The 18487-nt window shown below is 47.9% G+C and overlaps 1 protein-coding gene across 2 annotated transcripts; it reads left to right on the top strand.

Moving 5' to 3' along the window:
- Nucleotides 1–5547: 5547 nt before the first annotated feature.
- On the top strand, nt 5548–18000 carry LOC146356091 (uncharacterized). Of its 2 annotated transcripts, none has more exons than XM_084831487.1 (4): nt 5548–5713; nt 8351–9043; nt 12421–12544; nt 16427–18000. In XM_084831487.1, exons 2-4 carry the CDS (start codon nt 8357–8359, stop codon nt 17770–17772), a joined length of 2157 nt encoding a protein of 718 aa, XP_084687613.1. In that variant the 5' UTR covers nt 5548–5713; nt 8351–8356; the 3' UTR covers nt 17773–18000. The 2 variants fall into 2 exon arrangements, with proteins under 2 accessions (XP_084687613.1, XP_084687612.1); XM_084831486.1 differs by having other exon boundaries at nt 16424–17999.
- The last annotated feature ends 487 nt before the right edge of the window (nt 18001–18487 follow it).

Here is an 18487-nt window from a genome sequence, read left to right as displayed (position 1 = left end):
TAGGATGTTAACAGTGATAGGCTGGTGGCCAACTTCCACTCTTGAATGAAACGGATTATCTAGATCCATTTCAATCGGGCTTCAGGCCTGGTTTTGGAGCGGAAACTGCCTTGGTCGCCCTGTGGAATGACCTCTGCTGGGAGAGGGACGGGGAGTGCAACGCTGTTGATTCTCCTGGACCTCTCAGTGGCTTTCGATACCATCAGTCGTGGTATCCTTCTGGACAGGTTGTCTGGGTTGGGAGTTGGAGGCACTGCGCTGCAGTGGTTCCGCTCCTACTTGGATGGCCGACTCCAGAAGGTGATGCTGGGGGAGTATTGCTCTGTGCCATGGCAATTGTGCCATGGGGTCTCACAGGGCTCTATTTTATCCCCCATGCTGTCCAACATCTACATGAAACAGCTGGGGGAGGTTATCCAGAGGTGGGGCTGAGGTGCCATCAATATGCGGATGACATCCAGCTCTACCTCTCTTTCTCATCAAACCCAGGTGAGGCAGTGGCTGTTCTGAATCAGTGTCTGAGCACGGTAATGGACTGGATGAGGGCCAATAAACTGAAACTCAATCCAGACAAGACGGAGGTACTGTTAGTGGGTGGTTCATCTGCCTGGCTAGGCGATATTCAACCTGTTCTGGAGGGAGTTGCACTCCCCCTAAAGGATCACGTTTGTAGTTTGGGGGGGCTCTTGGACCCAGAAATGTCACTTGAGGCACAGATGAACTCAGTGGCATGGAGCACTTTTTATCAGTTTAGGCTGATAAAAGGCAGAGATAGCCTAGCTACAGTTATCCATGCTCTGATAACTTCTCGTCTGGATTACTGCAATTAGTTATATGTGGGGCTGCCTTCGAAAACGGTCTGGAAACTTCAGCTGCTCCAAAATAGGGCAGCAAGATTGTTAACAGGGACTGGCCAATGAGATCACATTACACCCATATTTTTCCAGCTGCACTGGCTGCCAGTCTATTTCCAGGCTGGATTCAAGGCGCTGGTATTAATATTCAAAGCCCTTAACAGCTCAGGGGCAGGTTATCTGAAGAATCACCTCATCCCATATGTGCCTGCCTGGACCCTACGATCATCCTCAGTGGTCCTTCTCCGGGAGCCCCCACCAAAGGAAGTGAGGCGGGTGGCTACCAGGAGGAGGACCTTTTCTGCTGTGGCCCCTTGGTTGTGGAATGAGCTCCCTAGTGAAGTTCGCCTGGCACCTACTTTGTATTCCTTCTGGCGCCAGGTGAAGACCTTTTAATTCTCCCAGGCATTTTAGCTTCCTAGTCTTTTAGCTTTGGTGTTTTAAATCTGTATTTTAAATCTCTGCATTGCTGCTAGGTTTTATTCTGGTTGTACTGTTATATTGTGGTTTCAATTATTTTATATTTTATATTGTTTTATCCTGTACTTTTTGGTTTTAATTTTTGTGAACTGCCCAGAGAGCTTCAGCTATTGGGCGGTATAGAAATTAATAAAATAAAAATAGGATTGTGCCTTAATTAAATAATCTGACCAATTGATTTGAGACAAAATGTATCCAGTCCTCATTCTGAGAAAGAACTTTCCCCAATCTGGCATGTTCGAGATATGTTGGACTACAGCTCCCATCATCCAGAGCCAGCAAGGCCGGCCATGGTGGCTAGGGCAGATTGGAGTTGTAGTCTGACACATCTGGATCATGCCAGATTGGGAAAAGCTCTGAGAATGGAGGCTGAGCCCTACAAAGAACTATCCTAGCACCTCACTGTCATTGCTGCTGTTGTTGTTGTTGTTCAGTCGTGTCCGACTCTTTGTGACCCCATGGACCATAGCACGCCAGACCCTCCTGTCCTGTGCTCTCTCCCGGAGTATGCTCAAGTCCATATTCATTGCATTGGTGATGCTATCTAGCCATCTCATCCTCTGCCGTCCCCTTCTCCTTTTGCCTTTAATCTTTCCCAGCATCAGGGTCTTTTCCAGGGAGTTTTCTCTTCGCATTAGGTGGCCAAAATATTGGAGCTTCAGCTTCAGGATCTGTCCTTCCAATGAGCACTTAGGGTTGATTTCCTTTAGGATGGACTGATCTGACCTCCTTGCAGTCCAGGGGACTCGCAAGAGTCTTCTCCACCACCTCAGTTCAAAAGCATCGATTCTTCGGCGCTCAGCCTTCCTTATAGTCCAGCTCTCACAGCCATACATTGCTACTGGGAAAACCATAGCTTTGATTATACGGACCATTGTCAGCAAGGTGATGTCTCTGCTTCTTACTATGCTGTCTAGGTTTGCCATAGCTTTCCTCCCCAGGAGCAAGCGTCTTTTAATTTCATGGCTGCAGTCACCGTCTGCGGTGATCTTGGAGCCCAAGAAAGTAAAATCTGTCACTGCTTCCATTTCTTCCCCTTCTATATGCCAGGAAGTGATGGGGCCAGATGCCATGATCTTAGTTTTTTTAATGTTGAGTTTCAAACCAGCTTTTGCACTCTCCTCTTTCACCCTCAACAAGAGGCTCTTTAGATCCTCTTCGCTTTCTGCCATTAGGGTGCTATCATCTGCATATGTGAGGTTGTTGATAATTCTCCCGGCAATCTTAATTCCGACCTGTGATTCATCCAACCCGACGTTTCTCATGATGTACTCTGCATATAAGTTAAATAAGCAGGGCGACAATATGCAGCCTTGTCGTACTCCTTTCCCAATTTTGAACCACTCGGTTGTTCCATGTCTGGTTCTTACTGTTGCTTCTTGACCCTCATACAGGTTTCTCAGGAGACAGGTAAGGTGGTGTGGTACTCCCATCTCTTTAAGAATTTGCCAGAGTTTGTTGTGATCCACACAATCAAAGGATTTGGCGTAGTCAATGAAGCAGAAATAGACGTTTTTCTGGAATTCTCTTGCTTTCTCCATCATCCAGCGAATGTTGGCGATTTGATCTCTAGTTCCTCTGCCTCTTCGAAACCCAGCTTGTACTTCTGGTAGTTCTCAGTTCACATACTGCTGAAGCCTAGCTTGTAGGATTTTGAGCATCACCTTGCTGGCATGTGAAATGAGCACAATTGTACGGTAGTTTGAACACTCTTTGGCTTTACCCTTCTTTGGAATTGGAATGTAAACTGACCTTTTCCAGTCTTGTGGTCATTGTTGAGTGTTCCAAATTTGTTGGCATATTGAGTGCAGCACTTTAACAGCATCATCTTTTAGGATCTTAAATAGCTCAGCTGGAATACTGTCATCTCCGCTAGCTTTGTTGTTAGTAATGCTTCCTAAGGCCCACTTGACTTCACTCTTGAGGATGTCCGGCTCAAGTTCAGTGACCGCACTATCATGGCTATCGAGGACATTAAGATCTGTCCGGTATAGTTCTTCTGTGTATTCTTTCCACCTCTTCTTAATCTCATCTGCTTCTGTGAGGTCCCTGCCTTCTTTGTCCTTTATCATGCCCGTCTTTGCACAAAACGTTCCCTTGAGATCTCTGATTTTCTTGAAGAAATCTGTAGTGTTTCCCATTCTATTGTTTTCCTCGATTTCTTTGCATTGTTCATTTAAGAAGGCCTTCTTGTCTCTCCTTGCTATTCTCTGGAACTCTGCATTCAGTTGGGTATATCTTCCCCTTTCTCCCTTGCTTTTCACTTCCCCTCTTTCCTCAGCGACTTGTAAAGCCTCATCAGACAGCCATGTTACTTTCTTGCATTTCTTTTTCTTTGGGATGGATTTCGTTGCTGCCTCCTGAACAATGTTACGGACCTCCGTCCATAGTTCCTCAGGCACTCTGTCTGTCAGGTCTAATCCCTGAAATCTATTCCTCACCTCCACTGTATATTCGTAAGGGATATGATTTAGGTCATACCTGAATGGTTTAGCGGTTTTCCCTACATTCTTCAGTTTAAGCCAAAATTGTTCAAGAAGCAGCTCATGATCTGAGCCACAGTCAGCTCCAGGACTTGTTTTTACTGACTGTATAGAGCTTCTCCATCTTTGGCTGCAAAGGACATAATCAATCTGATTTCGATATTGACCATCTGGTGATGTCCATGTGTAGAGTCGCCTCTTGTGCTGTTGGAAGAGAGTGTTTGCTATGATCAGCGTGTTCTCTTGGCAAAACTCTATTAGCCTTTGTCCTGCTTCATTTTGTACACCAAGGCCATGCTTGCCTGTTATCCCGGTGATTTCTTGACTTCCTACTTGAGCATTCCAATCCCCTATGATGAAGAGGACATCTTTTTTTGGTGTTAGTTCTAGAAGGTGTTGTAGGTCTTCATAGAACCAATCAACCTCAGCTTCTTCAGCATCAGTGGTTGGGGCACAGACTTGAATTACTGTGATGTTGAATGGGTTGCCTTGGATTCATACCGAGATCATTCTATCGTTTTTGAGATTGTACCCCAGTACTGCTTTTCCCACCCTTTTGTTGACTATGAGTGCTACTCCATTTCTTCTAAGGGATTCTTGCCCACAGTAGTAGATATGATGGTCACCTGAATTAAATTCGCCCATGCTTGTCCATTTTAGTTCGCTGATTCCCAAGATGTCGATGTTCAATCTTGCCATCTCATGTTTGACCACCTCCAGCTTACCTTGAGTCATTGATCTTACATTCCAGGTTCCTAAACAATATTGTTCTTTATAGCATCGGACTTTCTTTTCACCACCAGACACATCCACAGCTGAGTGTCCTTTCAGCTTTGGCCCAGCTGCTTCACTCTTTCTGGTGCTACTTGGAAATTCCCTCTGCTCTTCCCCAGTAGTATATTGGACACCTTCCGACCTGAGGGGCTCATCTTCTGGCGTCATATATTTTAGCCTTGTGATACGTTCCATGGGGTTTTCTTGGCAAGAATACTGGAGTGGGTTGCCATTTCCTTCTCCAGTGGACCACATTTTGTCAGAACTCTCTGCCATGACCTGTCTGTCTTGGGTGGCCCTGCAAGGCATAGCTTATGGCTCCACTGAGTTACGCAAGCCCCTTCGCCACAACAAGGCAGTGATCCATGAAGGGGCACTGTCATTTTAACAACTCCCAAAGGCAAAATTAAGGACAGAACAGGGGTGGTGCCAAAAAAAGAAAATATAACATTTAGAAATGTGACACTGTGAGATGTTTCTGCATGTCACTTAGGGTTGCCAATCCACAGGGAAACTGGGCTGGCCTGCTCTTGTGCCTTTAATATGCGTTTAATCTGCAGAAATCAGTGAGTGACCCTTTTCATAGCATGGAGATGAACAGCTCCCTGGCTAAAATGGTGCCAGTGAGCGGTTGTTAAATGCCCAAGAGAAGGGGGATGTTGAGTAAGTTGGCAACCTTGTTGCCATGCAGTTGTTAAATGCGCAGGAGCGGGGGGATGTTGAGTAAGTTGGTGACCTTACTGCCATGCAGTTGTTAAATGTGCAGGAGCAGGGCGCAAGCTGGCAACCTCACTCCCAGGCAGCTGTGAAATGCACGGAAAGCCTGCCATGAAGAAAAAAAGGGAGAAAAAGAACTCCTGTTTGGTTAGCTTGTGGCTCCAGTTCATGATTTCCAACAGGAATGTAAGGGTTAAACATCAGAGCCTGGATTCCTAGAGAAGCCCAGAAATTTGAGTGGGGGGGGGAGCTATGGATATATAACAGGCTGTAACTTCCTGACCAGCCCTCTTGGGGGTGGAGGGGGGGGGTTCCTTTTTGCAAATATTGCCTTAAGAATTGCAAAATGTGGCTTGTGGAGATACCATGAAGTGGAGCAGAGCTACCGCCTTGCATTGCTGAGAGGTAGCTATATGGTGCTTTATGGATTTCTTGACTGATTTTCATTTCCCAGATTTGGAAAGCTAGCGGCACATCCTTATATGTTTTCTAGAGGGGTAGCCGGGTGACTTTGTGGCAGCAAAAACAACGAAGAGTCTTGTGGCATCTTGAAGAATGACACATTTATTCCGGTACAAGCTTTCATGGATGCTGTCCACTTCCTCAGATGCATGAGGTGTTAACCTCAAATTGTCAGATATTTACACAGGGGAGTGGAGATGTAAGCTGTGTTGTCAGAAGGAATTGAAATGCACAAAATGATGATTACCTTAACAGAGGCCATTCACAAACCTTGGTTGGATGACAACGCAGAGATCATTGCAATGGTGAGCCGGTCAACATATGCAGTAGGATTAACAAACAAACAAAACCTTTGTCCTTATTCAAGCCACAGGAAACAGAGTTGAATGTCTTGATGAATTGTACTTAATGAATTGTGTAATTTCACCTTGGTATGTGTTTTTGAAATTCCCTCTGAAAATTTCCATCTCCCGCTCATGTGTATATGCATCTGATGATGAAGACAGGGTCCACAAGAGCTCATGCCAAAACAAATGTGTTAGTCTTTCAGGTGCCACAAGACTCTTCGTTGTTTTTGCTACAACAAACTAACACAGTATGCCCTCTGGAATTCCTGTAAGTGTTTGTTCAGAAGTAAGTCCTCCTGTATTCAGCGTGGGGCTTACTCCCTGGAAAGCAATAGAATTGCAGCTTGGAGGTCCTGGAAAGAGGTGTGGGCAGGATCCAGAGACCCAGAAGTTTCAAGGGCTGATTGAAGACCTTTTGATGGGCCTGCACTTCATTCATTCATTCATTCATTTATGAGAGCCACATTCATTTATGAGAGCCAGTGTGGTGAAGTGGCTAGAGTGCTGGGAGTTGGGAGATCCAGGTTCTAGTCCGCATTCGGCCATAGAAGCTCACTGGGTGGCTTTGGGCCAGTCACAGATTCTCAGCCCAAACTACCTCACAGGGCTGTTGTTGTGAGGATAAAATGGAGGAGGATTATGTACGCCGCCTTGAGTTCCTTGGAGGAAAAAAGGCAGGATATAAATGCAATAAATAAATAAATTTAAATAATTGGCACATCTTCATTTTATCCCCCGTCTGCTGGCTCATCTGACGCTTTAATCCATGGTTTTATCCAGCTCTCTGGCCATTTGAAATTACTCATTTGATCTGCACAAACAGCAGAGTCTGGTGGTCCATTAAAGACTAACACATTTATTTCATGTGCCACTTCATCAGATGCGTGGAGCATTATGGAGAATTCCAGATTTTTTATACAAAACCTGAAACTCTCCTAATATTCCCCGCATCTGATGAAGTGGCCATAGTATACAAAAACTTATGCCATAATAAATGTGTTAGTCTTTAAGGTGCCACCAGGTTCTCTGCTGTTTTTGCTGCAAAAGACTAACACGGCTATTTTTGCTGTTATGCTGAAATCATTTTATCAGCTGTTTTGTTTTCCTGCTCCTTTATGCTGCTGTGGCAGGAAGGTCAGTGGGCTTTTCACTTCTGATTGTATTTTGCATTTGTTTTTAAATAGTTATGGTTTTGGAAACCTTTCTTTTTTAAAGTTGAAAAGGAGGTTACAAATACAGTATCTGATCTGCAACGTGGGTCTTTTTAGTTAACGGGGCTGAGGGGGAAGCATCTAAGGAGTGAAACGAGAAAGGTTTATAAAATGATGCATGATGTGGAGAAAGTAGATAGAGAGAAGTTTGTTCTCTCTCCCTGTCTCTCTCTCTCCCACTTTCATGATCCCAGAACCCAAAGGGGTCACCCCATGAAGCTGATGGGTGGAAGATTCAGGACAGCAGCATGGAAGGGCTTCTTCACACAGTGCAAAGTTAAACTATGGAATTGGGTACCACAAGATGTTAGTTCCCCTTTGCAGGCTAGAGGCTGGGAGTGCAGAGAAACAGCAAGATAAAGGGGGTGAGTGGGAGAGAAGGGGCAAGGCTAGGGGCTAGGAAGGGAGAGAAAAAGGCTAGGGACAGGGAACAAAGAGAAACAGTGAGGTTAAGAGGTGGAAGCAGAGAAATAGTGAGGATAGAGGGTGGGAGGGAGTGGGAAATAACAAGGCAAAATGGGTGGGGGCACAACAAGAGCTAGGTTTGAAGCTGTGTGGGGAGAGAGAAAGCGAAGGAGAAAGGTCTGTGTGGGCAGAAGAAAATTGAGCAGGGCGAGGAAGCAACTTTTTCTTTCTCTTCTTGCTGGCCAAACAGCTGATCAGCGGCATGTTCAGGCACAGGAAGAAGAACCTGGTGCCCTAACATTTTTCACACTTTAAAAAAATGAATTTTTGATGGGGGCACAGAGAAGAGAGCTTCACGGGCACCACTGGAGGTCCCCTCGGGTGCCATGGCAACAACTGGGGACCCCTCGGCTAGATAGACCCACACTCTGACTCAGTATAAGGCAGCTTCCTATGCTTCTGTTGCATTATTTACTTGTTTTTTATGTAGCCCCTATAACTAAATTTTAAAATCTGAACATGTCACAATGGTTGGATTCAAAGTTTAAGATCACCCTGTTTCAGCATTGGGAATGTTGTTGTTTTTCTTCATGGCCCTGTTCTCGATTTGTCGGCAGGACACAATGGCCGCCGAGCAGAGGGAGCCACCCTCACAGGCTGTCCAGTTCCAATCCGGGGGGATGCCGTGTCGGGTGAAACAGGAACCGGATGAGGGGCTGTCCCACTGCTGGGGTTCTCAGGAGCTCTTGAAGGTGGTGTGCGTTCCTGACGCAGGATTCAGCTATCCACGAGCTCTGTGGGACGATGTGGGTGCTCCCATTGAGGGGCTGGCTGCCACCAGCCGGTGGCCCAGAAGGAAGCAAGCAATGGTGGACCTACCGGGCCTCAATGGAAATGCCCAACCAACATATATTGGTCCACATGTGGACGGAGTAGCCCCACAAGCCTATAAGAGCCTCGGCCACCTCGGAGAATATGAGCCAGTGAAGGAAGAGGTCTTTCACGAGCTTGCCCTTGAGACGGAAGCCCGACGGCAACGTTTCCGGGGGTTCCACTACGAGGAGGCCAAGAATCCAAGGAAGGCCAGCCTGTGCCTCTGGGAGCTCTGCCGGCAGTGGTTGCAACCGGAGAGGAACACCAAGGAGCAGATGCTGGAGCTGGTGATCCTGGAGCAGTTCTTGGCCATCTTGCCTCCAGAGATGCAGGCCTGGGTGAGGAACGGGGAGCCAGAGACTTGCTCCCAAGCTGTGGCTGTCGCCGAGGAATTCTGGCTGAGGCAGCAAGAGGCCCAGGAGAGACCAGAAAAACAGGTGAGGAGAACCAGTCGCCTTTGCTGGGGGTAGGGAGTGAGAAGGAACCTTAGCTCTGTGATAAAGCCCCTGCCCAGGGCCCAGATCTGATCCCTGGCATCTCCGGGTCGGTCTGGGAAAGAAACCCACCTGAAGCCCTGCTACATGTGGTTCGAGAATCAGAAATGGCGGCAGGTCTTGAAAATGCACTTGTTCACACATGCCTTCCCTGACACGTGAGGGATCCTGTTACGACAGGCGGCTTGCCTGTCTTATTTAAAAAAAATACTTTTCTCTTGTATTGTATCCAGGGCTCTGGACAAGGGTGAATGCTCCTTCCTTGTCCTCCTCGACCTCCAGCGGCTTTTCATACCGTTGACCACGGTATCCTCCTGGACCGCCTGGAGGGGTTGGGCATTGGAGACACCGTATTGCGGTGGTTCTGGTCCTTCCTCTCTGGCAGATACCAGAGGGTAGCACTGGGAGAGGAGGTTTCGGACCCGTGGCCGCTCACTTGGGTTCCATCCTCTCCCTGATGCTATTTAACATCTATATGGAGCCGCTGGGGCTATCATCAGGAGGTTTGGGGTGCGGTGTCATCAATACGTGGATGACACGCAGCTCTGCCTCTCACTCAAATCTTCCCCAAGCTTGGCTGTAGAATCCCTGTCCAAATGTCTGGAAACGGTGAGTGGCTGGATGGGGAGGAATAAGCTGAAGCTGAACCCTGACAAGACCGAGGTACTTTTGGTGGGAGACAAGAGGAGGCTGGGGGATGTTGACCTGGTGTTGAATGGGGTACAGCTACCCTTGAAAGACCAGGTCCACAGCCTGGGGGTCATTTTGGACTCCCAGCTGTCCATGGAAGCTCAGGTGTCAGCTGTGAGCCAGACAGCACCGTACCAACTCCATCTGATACGGCAGCTGCACCCCTTCCTTCCCGACCATCTGCTCCCATCGGTAGTACATGCCCTGGTCTCCTCTCGTTTAGACTACTGTAATGCACTCTACGTGGGGTTACCCTTGAAGACGGTTCGGAAGCTGCAGCTGGTACAGAACGCGGCGGCTCGCCTGATTAAAGGCAGCCGCCAGCGAGATCACATCACTCCAGTGCTGAAGGAGTTGCACTGGTTACCAGTTGTTTTCCGGGCCAAATTCAAGGTGTTGGTTTTGACCTTTAAAACCCTATATGGTTCCGGCCCAGCCTATCTTAAGGAGCGCCTCCAGCAGCACCAGACAGGCTGCTCAACAAGATCAGCCTCAGATGGCCTTCTCTCTGTCCCATCAGCCAGGACAGCTAGACTGGTGGGGACGAGGGAGAGGGCCTTTTCTGTGGTGGTCCCCACTCTGTGGAACTCCCTCCCTAGGGAACTCTGCCATGCCCCCTCTTTAATGAGCTTCCGTCGTGCATTAAAAACGTGGTTGTTCAGGCAGGCATTTGGGGTGGGTTAGGGTATTTTAGAAACATGATGTTGTTACTGTAGAATTTTATTGCTTTAAACTGTTCTATTATACACTCTGTACATCGCCCGGAGTGGCTGGGTGACCAGCCAGATGGGCGATTAATAAATTTAATAAATAAATAAATATTCTTAATGTGAACCACTTACCAACTTGAGTATCCAGCACTGCTCTTCTTTTGTTCTGTGTTGATGATCTTAACAAGCGATGGACTGTAGCTCAGATCAGTGCTTTACGGAAGATCCCAGATCCATCCAGGTCAGTGTTGTGGGACAGCAATTCTCCAGGATTAAGGATGTACATAGAGCCCTGCTGGATCCAAACAAAGGTCCATCTAGTCCAGTGTCCTGTTCACACAGTGGCCAACCAGCTGCCCATGGGACACCCACAAGCAGGACAGGAGTGCAACAGCACCCTCTCACCCATGTTCCCCAGCAACTGGTGTACATAGGAATACTGCCTCTGATACCAGAGTAGCATATAGCCATGAGGACTAGTAGCTATTCTTTATTTAAGAGCATAAGAAGAGCTGTGCTGGATCAGATCAAGGGTCCATCTAGTCCAGCATTCTTTTCACTCAGTGGCCAATCAGCTGCCCACGGGACACCCACAAGCAGGACAGGAGTGCAACAGCACCCTCCCGCCCATGTTCCCCAGCAACTGGTGTACGTAGGCATACTGCCTCTGAGACGAGGGGTAAGATGTAGCCATCAGTACTGGTAGCCATTGATAGCTTATCCTTCATGATTTTGTCTAATTCCCGTTTAAAGCCATCCAAGTTGGTGGCCATCACTACATCTTGTGCTAGCAAACTCCGTCAGACAAAGGTGGAATTTGCTAGGGATTGAACCTGGGACCTTCGGTATGTAAAGCTGGTGCAGCAGGTGTTCCACCTCTGAGCTACGGCCTTTCTCATGAGCCTTACTTGGTTCAGTCGCTCTCTGCCTTCCAGCATCTGGCCAAAACTTGGCTGTTTGGGGGATGCTGTGATCTGATTATGGGTTAGGTCATGAGGCAAGAATGCGTTGAGCTGCTCTCCCTACCTACTGACCATTCATTCATTCATTCTTTCAATATTGCCCAACAGCCAAAGATCTCTGGGTGGTTCATACCTAGCAGACCGCCCTCCCTTATATATACCCAGGTGACCTTTGAGATCATCAGAGGAGGTCTTGCTGGTTATTCTGAAACTAATGGGATATTGCCATGGAACGCCCAATGGAGGGCCTTCTCAGTAGCGGCACCCACCCTTTGGAAAGCCCTCCCTTGTTCAGTTTGGGAGGCAGAAACTCCCAAACTGCACAAACTGTGGCATCTTTCAAACACCTCCTGAAAAACACACTTGTTCACCCAGGCTTTCCCTGGGCTGCAATTAAATTAATCCTGCCGCTCCATCTTACTGCTCCTTGCGTTGCTTTTATTGTAATTGGAATTGTTTTTAATGCTGTGTTTTTAATATTGTATTTTAAATGTGATTTTAATATTTATATGTGAACTGCTTAGGGAGTTTATTATATTTAGCGGTATGTAAATGTCACAAATAAAATGAATAAATAATGAATAAATAACATGATAAAACTTAATATAAAACCTTTAATGTACCAACATTTAAAAACATTTGGAACAGTTAAAAACAATTAACAAGACTACCAGGATGTGATAACAAAAAACCCCTAACATTAAAATGCCCCATCATATGCCATCCAATGTCCAGGAGTAAAGTCTTAACCTGGCAGTGAAAAGCTGACAATGTTGACGCCAGGCAGGTCTCACTGGGGAGAGCATTTCCCAGTCAAGGGGCCACCACCGAGAAGGCCCTGTCCCTTGTTGCCATCGTCCGAACCTCCCTCGGAGGAGCCACTCAGAGAGCCTCAGATCCTGCATACCAACATACGTCTCCCCCATGCCCTGATTTGGATCCTCCCGGCTGTTTTCAGGTGCTAATCCATCCGGGATCCCTGAATCTCCCTGAAGCAGAATGGGCTCCGTTGGATATCGAACTAAAGCAGATTTACAGAGAGCCCAAGCAGGAGGAGGATGCTGGAGACGCCTGCACTGTGGGTGAGGGTTCACATTTGTATTGACTTTGGGGGCACAGAGATGTGTTGTGTGTTTGTACAGCAGGGCAGCTCTGGATGTGCACTGGTGATCAAATGAGCCATTTTCCCTCCAGTGCTCAAGCTTCGGAAGGAGCGGTTCTGTGGTTTAAGGCAGAAGCAGGCTACACACAGCGCTGATTAGCAGGTGCCTGTGACGTCCCGAACCCCCCTTCCCTTCTCCATCCCCAGGCCAGTTTTGCCATCTTACGTATTTATTAAATAAAGAAGTTTCTTAATGTACTTTAAAAAGCACTTTTATTTAAATAACTATGTACAAATATGACATTTTTAAAGAGAACAATGCGACCGATGAATGTTTTTGAAATGAACGGACATACAAATGGGGCTTTCACTAAATAAAGGCAAACATTCCCCACTGGAAATGTGGAGGGAGAGGCATAGCTAGCCTCTGAACCAGTGTTCGATTTGTTGCCGTGCGCACATGTTTGCACTGCGAAGGTGGCAGGAGGCTGATCTTGTCCCATAAGGAGAAAAATGGACTGTGACTCCTGTTTTAATATTATGTCTGTGTACGCCCTTGCAAATGTACTGAGGGGGTAACCACTCTAATAGGAAATTGGGTCATTGATCCATCCACCCGCTCCCAACAGGTCTGTCCACACAATCCAGTGTGACAGCTAGTGTGGCATAGCAGCTAGAGTGTTGGACTGGGAGGCCAGAGATCCAGGTTCTAGTCCCCCCTAGCCATGGAAGCTCACTGGGTGACTTTGGGCCAGTCACAGACTCTCAGCCCAACCTACCTCACAAGGTTGTTGTTGTGAGGATAAAATGGAGAGGAGGGGACCATGCGAGCCGCCTTGGGTTCCTTGGAGGAAAAAAGGCGGGATATAAATGCAATAAAAATAAAATTCACCACAGTGTGCCACTCCTGACACCCTCCTTCCAGGTGCACCACATGCCTGGCTTCTGAAACTGGTTTTGCCCATATACCCTCTTGAGCATACTGCCACAGTCGTCATGTTTCCAGGAAGCCCACAAGTTAAGCACGAAAGCAACATCCCAGTAACTGGTTTTTAGAGGTATACTCCTCCTGTATATGCAGGTTTTATTTAACTATCATGGCTACTCCCTGGGTGATAATGCATACACATGTAAGGTTGAGAAGGACATTCACAGCACTGTCAGTTCCAGGTTGGGGGCGGGGCGGGGTGGGGGGCTAGGGCAAAGCACCCTCCAGGGGTCCCTCCCTCCACAAGCCTACCTTCGCACTCGCTCCTCCTCTTCCTCATCATTTGCTTGCTTGCTCGACAGGCAGGGACCCTGTAGTAATTGGAAACTATAGAATTAAATATTGTCTCCAGCTATTATGGGCTGGAGTTTCAACTCCACCCCTTTAGCCTGTGCTTACTTTCGTTCTCCTATTTAGCTCAGCGTAGGCCTTGTTCCTTCTTGTTGTTTGGGCCTAGGAGTGAGCACTCTGCTTCATTTATATTACAAAAATGGGAACGTCACAGACCCAGTGATCTTCACTGTTTTTCCAGCAGGAGCTCCAGGCGCTGCCGCTGTGGGCCTTTCCTGAGCCACGGGGGAGACTTCCCTCTTCTGCCCCCTGGTCAAGCCATGATGCTGTGCCCAGGCTTGGCTGGAAGACCTTTTGGGCTTCTCCCCCTACGCCTCCCTCCACATCACCCAACAAGGCCTCATCAGTCAGTCACCAGTCAGGCAGGCAAATTCTGACAGGCTCCCTCCTTGGTTCTCGGATCGGGATGGATCTTTTTCTCATTACTGAGAGTGCTGTGATCTGCTCAGTGCTATGAAGTCTCCCAGGCAGGGGCCATGTTGCACTCTCTGTCACCCGTGCCCTCAATTTCACCTTCACCTCTGCAGCTAGCCAGTCCTGTTGTTCTTGGTTCCTCTTGGGTTTGCTTTAGGGATGTCGGAGAATTCCGCCGTGGACTCAAATGGGGCTGGATTCTTTGGAATCCAGCCTCCGGAATCCATGGCGGAACGGCTCCACTTATATCACGGAGGATTCCCCGCAGAACGGCACTCTAGCTCTGCGGCGCCGGCGACACAGCAATGGCAGCCGCCATTACTGTATTCCTTGGAGAAATACAGCTGCAAATGGCGTAGTGGGCGCCGCTTGCGGATGTAAAGCGCTGTTTTTTACCTAAATAGAGCCATAAAGCCCTGAGTTTACCCTAATTGCAGCTGTTTCCGACTCTACTTAGGTAAAAACCAGCGCCTTGAATTTAGGTAAAAACCAGAGCCTTGAATCAGTCTCTCCAAGGTGCTACGCAAGTCAAGTTTCAGGTTGCACCACGGCAGGGGTGTTGGAACTTCTTGCAGCCCGGGGAACCAAATTCAATTTCTGAGGAGCTCTCAGGACCCGCATCCCGATGATGGGTGGGCCTGAATGCAAAGAGGAACTAACTACCAAACCGACCAACTCACAACAAAAAATGCCCAAACACAAGTATATTGTAACTTAAAGCTAAAGAGCCAATTGAAGCTTTAAGAAGGGGGGGGGGGGCATACGAAAGCCAGGAAAAAACTAAACCATCAGTTGCCAGGGGACGTGGCTCTCTGGGAAACCACGGACCTGGCTCTCTGGGAAACCACGGACCTGTCAGGAGTGCCCTTGCTGCCACTTAAGGATCCCACCAGTAGCCAAAACAAGACGCAGACAAAAGGGATTCTTTCCAAGGCTTTATTCCTTTACAGCTTAATGACTCTTGCAGATGCTAATTGCCAGTGACTAAGCAAGGAACTGCAATGGATATCTTAGCAGAGTAACCTAAGCTCCATGTACGCAGTTGGTCCCAGTTTGAAGGAGAAGGGCGGAAAAGCCCTGAAATTTATGGGCTAGGAGGGGAGGCTCCCCCCTTACCCATGTGGTATCGGCGCGCAGCCGTTGCCATAGCACCAAGCGGGCTGAGCGCCTCCTCTGGGCGCCCTCCACCTCGCGCCTCTCTCTGCACCGGCGCCTTGCGTCTAGCAACAACCGCTCTCCCGCTCTTTCGCTGCCAGGGTCACTATCTCTCTCAGGAATGCGAGCAGGGGGGGCCTCTCCCTGCAGCTGCGCCTCTGAGAGACGAGCAGGCTCCTCTCCCACGGGTTGTAGCTCTTCCTCAGAATCAGAGCTGCTTTGGAGCTCTATGGGCTCAGTTCCAACCCTGACAGGACCCAAGGTTCTGACTCCTGCACTAAAGGACGCTAGGAGAAAGAAACACAGTGGGCTCATTTGCATGTCACACCAAGCCACTGTGGGTCTAAACACTTGTGCGCAGGCTGCCATTTTGCATATGCAAGCCGCTCCAGGGGCCGGCGAGGGTGTGTTGTTGTCATGGCTAACAAGCCACCCACAAGCCTAAAACAGTCCATATGCAAAATGGCGGCTGGCGTGTGGCCCCCACGGGTGAATTAACCCAATAGTTCCCAAGACATGGTCTGAAGGCACATGCCCTTGCTGAAGCTAAGCAGGTCTGGGTCTGGTCAGTGCTTGGAGGGGAAACCACCTGGGAACCGCATGTAGCCACCTTGAGTGCCACAGTGGAAAAAAGGGGGGAAATCTAAGGATAATAAACAAATAGCTGATTCCCCAGTTTTGGAAAAACCCAACATTTGCTCTAGTCTGTCTCCAGCCTTAAGCGAAACACATAGGGTAAAATCCAACAGAAGTCCTACTTAGAGTAGACCTATTAAAAAGAATGGGATTTCAGTTAGTCATGACTAATTTAAATCCCCTTCCTTTCAATGAATCTAATCTAAGTCAGACTTACATTGGATTTTACCCGTAGGTTCCTTGTGTTAGCATTTTTATGTTTGCACTTCATCTTGGGATATTGCTGTAATGTTTGGTTTGCCTGTTTACTTCCAGCAGGTGCTGAATGGACTCATGGCAATGAGGAGGAGGAGAAACCATACCTGGAAGCTCTGGATGAAGTGGGACCCCAGGGGTTGTCCACAGGAAGAATTTCTTGGTATCGGGAGAATGAAGGAATTTCTGTACATCAGCCTGAAACAGAACAGCAAAGCCTTCCAGAAAGCCAAGAGGGTACATCTGTTCCTCCCTTGGGAGGCAACAAGGACTTCAGTGAAACAGAAGGTGAAAGGATCTTTAAGAGCAATGGGCAAAATCCTGGTGCTGTGGATGAGAAGACCATCAGTCAGACTATGGGCCTTATTTCTCACCAGAGAATCCACACAGGAGAGAAGCTGCACAAATGTTTGGTGTGTGCAGAAATTTTCACATCGAGATCCAGCTTTGTAGCGCATGAAAGGACGCATGTGGGAGAGAAGCTGTATTCCTGTTTGCACTGCGGTGAAAGTTTTGGTGCGAGCTTGGACTTCGCTAAGCATTTAAGAACCCATGCAGGGGAGAAACCTTACAAATGTTCGGAATGTGGAAAATCTTTCCGCCACACCTCCTCTTTCGCCAGTCACCTGAGAAGTCACGTGGGGGAAAAGCCGTTCAAATGTGTGTGGTGCGGGAAAAGTTTCGGCACCCGGTCAGACCTGATTAGGCACGAGAGATCCCACACAAAGAAACCTTACAAATGCTCAGATTGTGGGAAAAGTTTCTGCCAGAGCTCACAGCTTATCACTCACCAGAGCGTCCACGCAGGAGAGAAACCACATCAATGTCTCGAGTGTGGGAAAATGTTCAGTAGGAGCTCACATCTTAACGGACATCAGAGAATCCATGCCAGTGAGAAACTGTATAAATGCTCGGATTGTGAGAAAACGTTCAGTGGGAGGTCCCATCTCTATAGGCACCAGAGAATCCACACAGGAGAGAAGCTCTTTAAGTGCTCTGTGTGTGGGAAATGCTTCTGTATGAACTCAGACCTTATTGCACACGAGAGAATTCACACAGGACACAAACCCTACAAATGTCCGGACTGTGGGAAAAGTTTTAGTCAGAAGCAGCACTTGACTAGCCACCAGCGAACCCACACTGGAGAAAAGCCATACGTCTGCTCGCACTGTGGCAAAGGCTTCAGTGTGAGCTCCAACCTCAATACTCATGAGCGCACCCATACAGGCGTGAGGCCCTTTCAGTGTTCCGACTGCGGGAAAAGCTTCAGTCAGAAATCACACCTCATTGGCCACCAGAGAATTCACACGGGGGAAAGGCCGTATTTGTGCGTGGACTGTGGGAAAAGTTTTGGTTCGAGCTCAAACCTTATGGCACACATGAGAACCCACAACGGGGAGAAAGCATAGGAGAGTTTCCGATAAAGCTGAAAAAACGTGATGAAAAAGAACTCCTCGACCTAATCCTTCCCCACCCCCGTTTATATTTATTTGCAAAAGTTCAAATTTAGATCATGTGAATGCCATGGAATTAGGGGATTTTAGGAAACAAATAAGATAGGATAGTATTGGATTTGGCATGTTGATACGTAACTTGCTGCTGAATGTTCAGGCAATAAAGTTTATGATTGAATGGTGTGATTCCCTACTTCCTTGGTGCATGTGCTGGGCATTACCTAGAACAGCAAACTGATGTGCATCCCAGCGGAGGCCAGTCAGAACTCTACGGGAGCTACCCTCAAAATAGCTTCAGCACCTTGGATAAGTCCTTTAGAGTTCTGACTGAAACCCATAGCGGATTCACTGCCCACTGACATTGGAGCCACCAGCTTCCATTAGTGCATCTTGTTCCTATAAACCAGGGATGGGGAACCTCCATCTTGCGAGCCAGTTCCAGCCTGCAAGCTTCTTCCGCAGGCCCTGCCTGGTCTCTCTCCAGCTCTGTGCAGGAAACCCACTGAGATAAGAGCTGGGATTTCCCAAGAAGTGCATCTTTTCTTCAGCGCGGTACAAAGAAACCCCATCAGTGATCAGAGATAACATCGATTTAAAGGCATTTGAATTTGAAATACTCTTTAAACTTTAGCATTGAGCTGGTCTTTGCATGCCTGAAAGCTGTTGCACT

Source organism: Heloderma suspectum, chromosome 2, assembly GCF_057233095.1.
Source record: "Heloderma suspectum isolate Gila_16-S chromosome 2, 16-S_ref, whole genome shotgun sequence".
NCBI classification, from domain to species: domain Eukaryota; kingdom Metazoa; phylum Chordata; class Lepidosauria; order Squamata; family Helodermatidae; genus Heloderma; species Heloderma suspectum.
The sequence above is the reverse complement of the archived record's forward strand: the minus strand, read 5'-3'. Positions and strand labels throughout refer to the sequence as shown.

Bases quoted from the DNA above. Each gene is read 5' to 3' on its own strand.
- LOC146356091 (XM_084831486.1), top strand. From the start codon at position 8,357: ATGGCCGCCGAGCAGAGGGAGCCACCCTCACAGGCTGTCCAGTTCCAA. The intron at 9,044-12,420 runs GTGAGGAGAACC...GGCTGTTTTCAG, and splicing joins AGGAGAGACCAGAAAAACAG to GTGCTAATCCATCCGGGATC. The intron at 12,545-16,423 runs GTGAGGGTTCAC...GTTTACTTCCAG, and splicing joins TGGAGACGCCTGCACTGTGG to CAGGTGCTGAATGGACTCAT.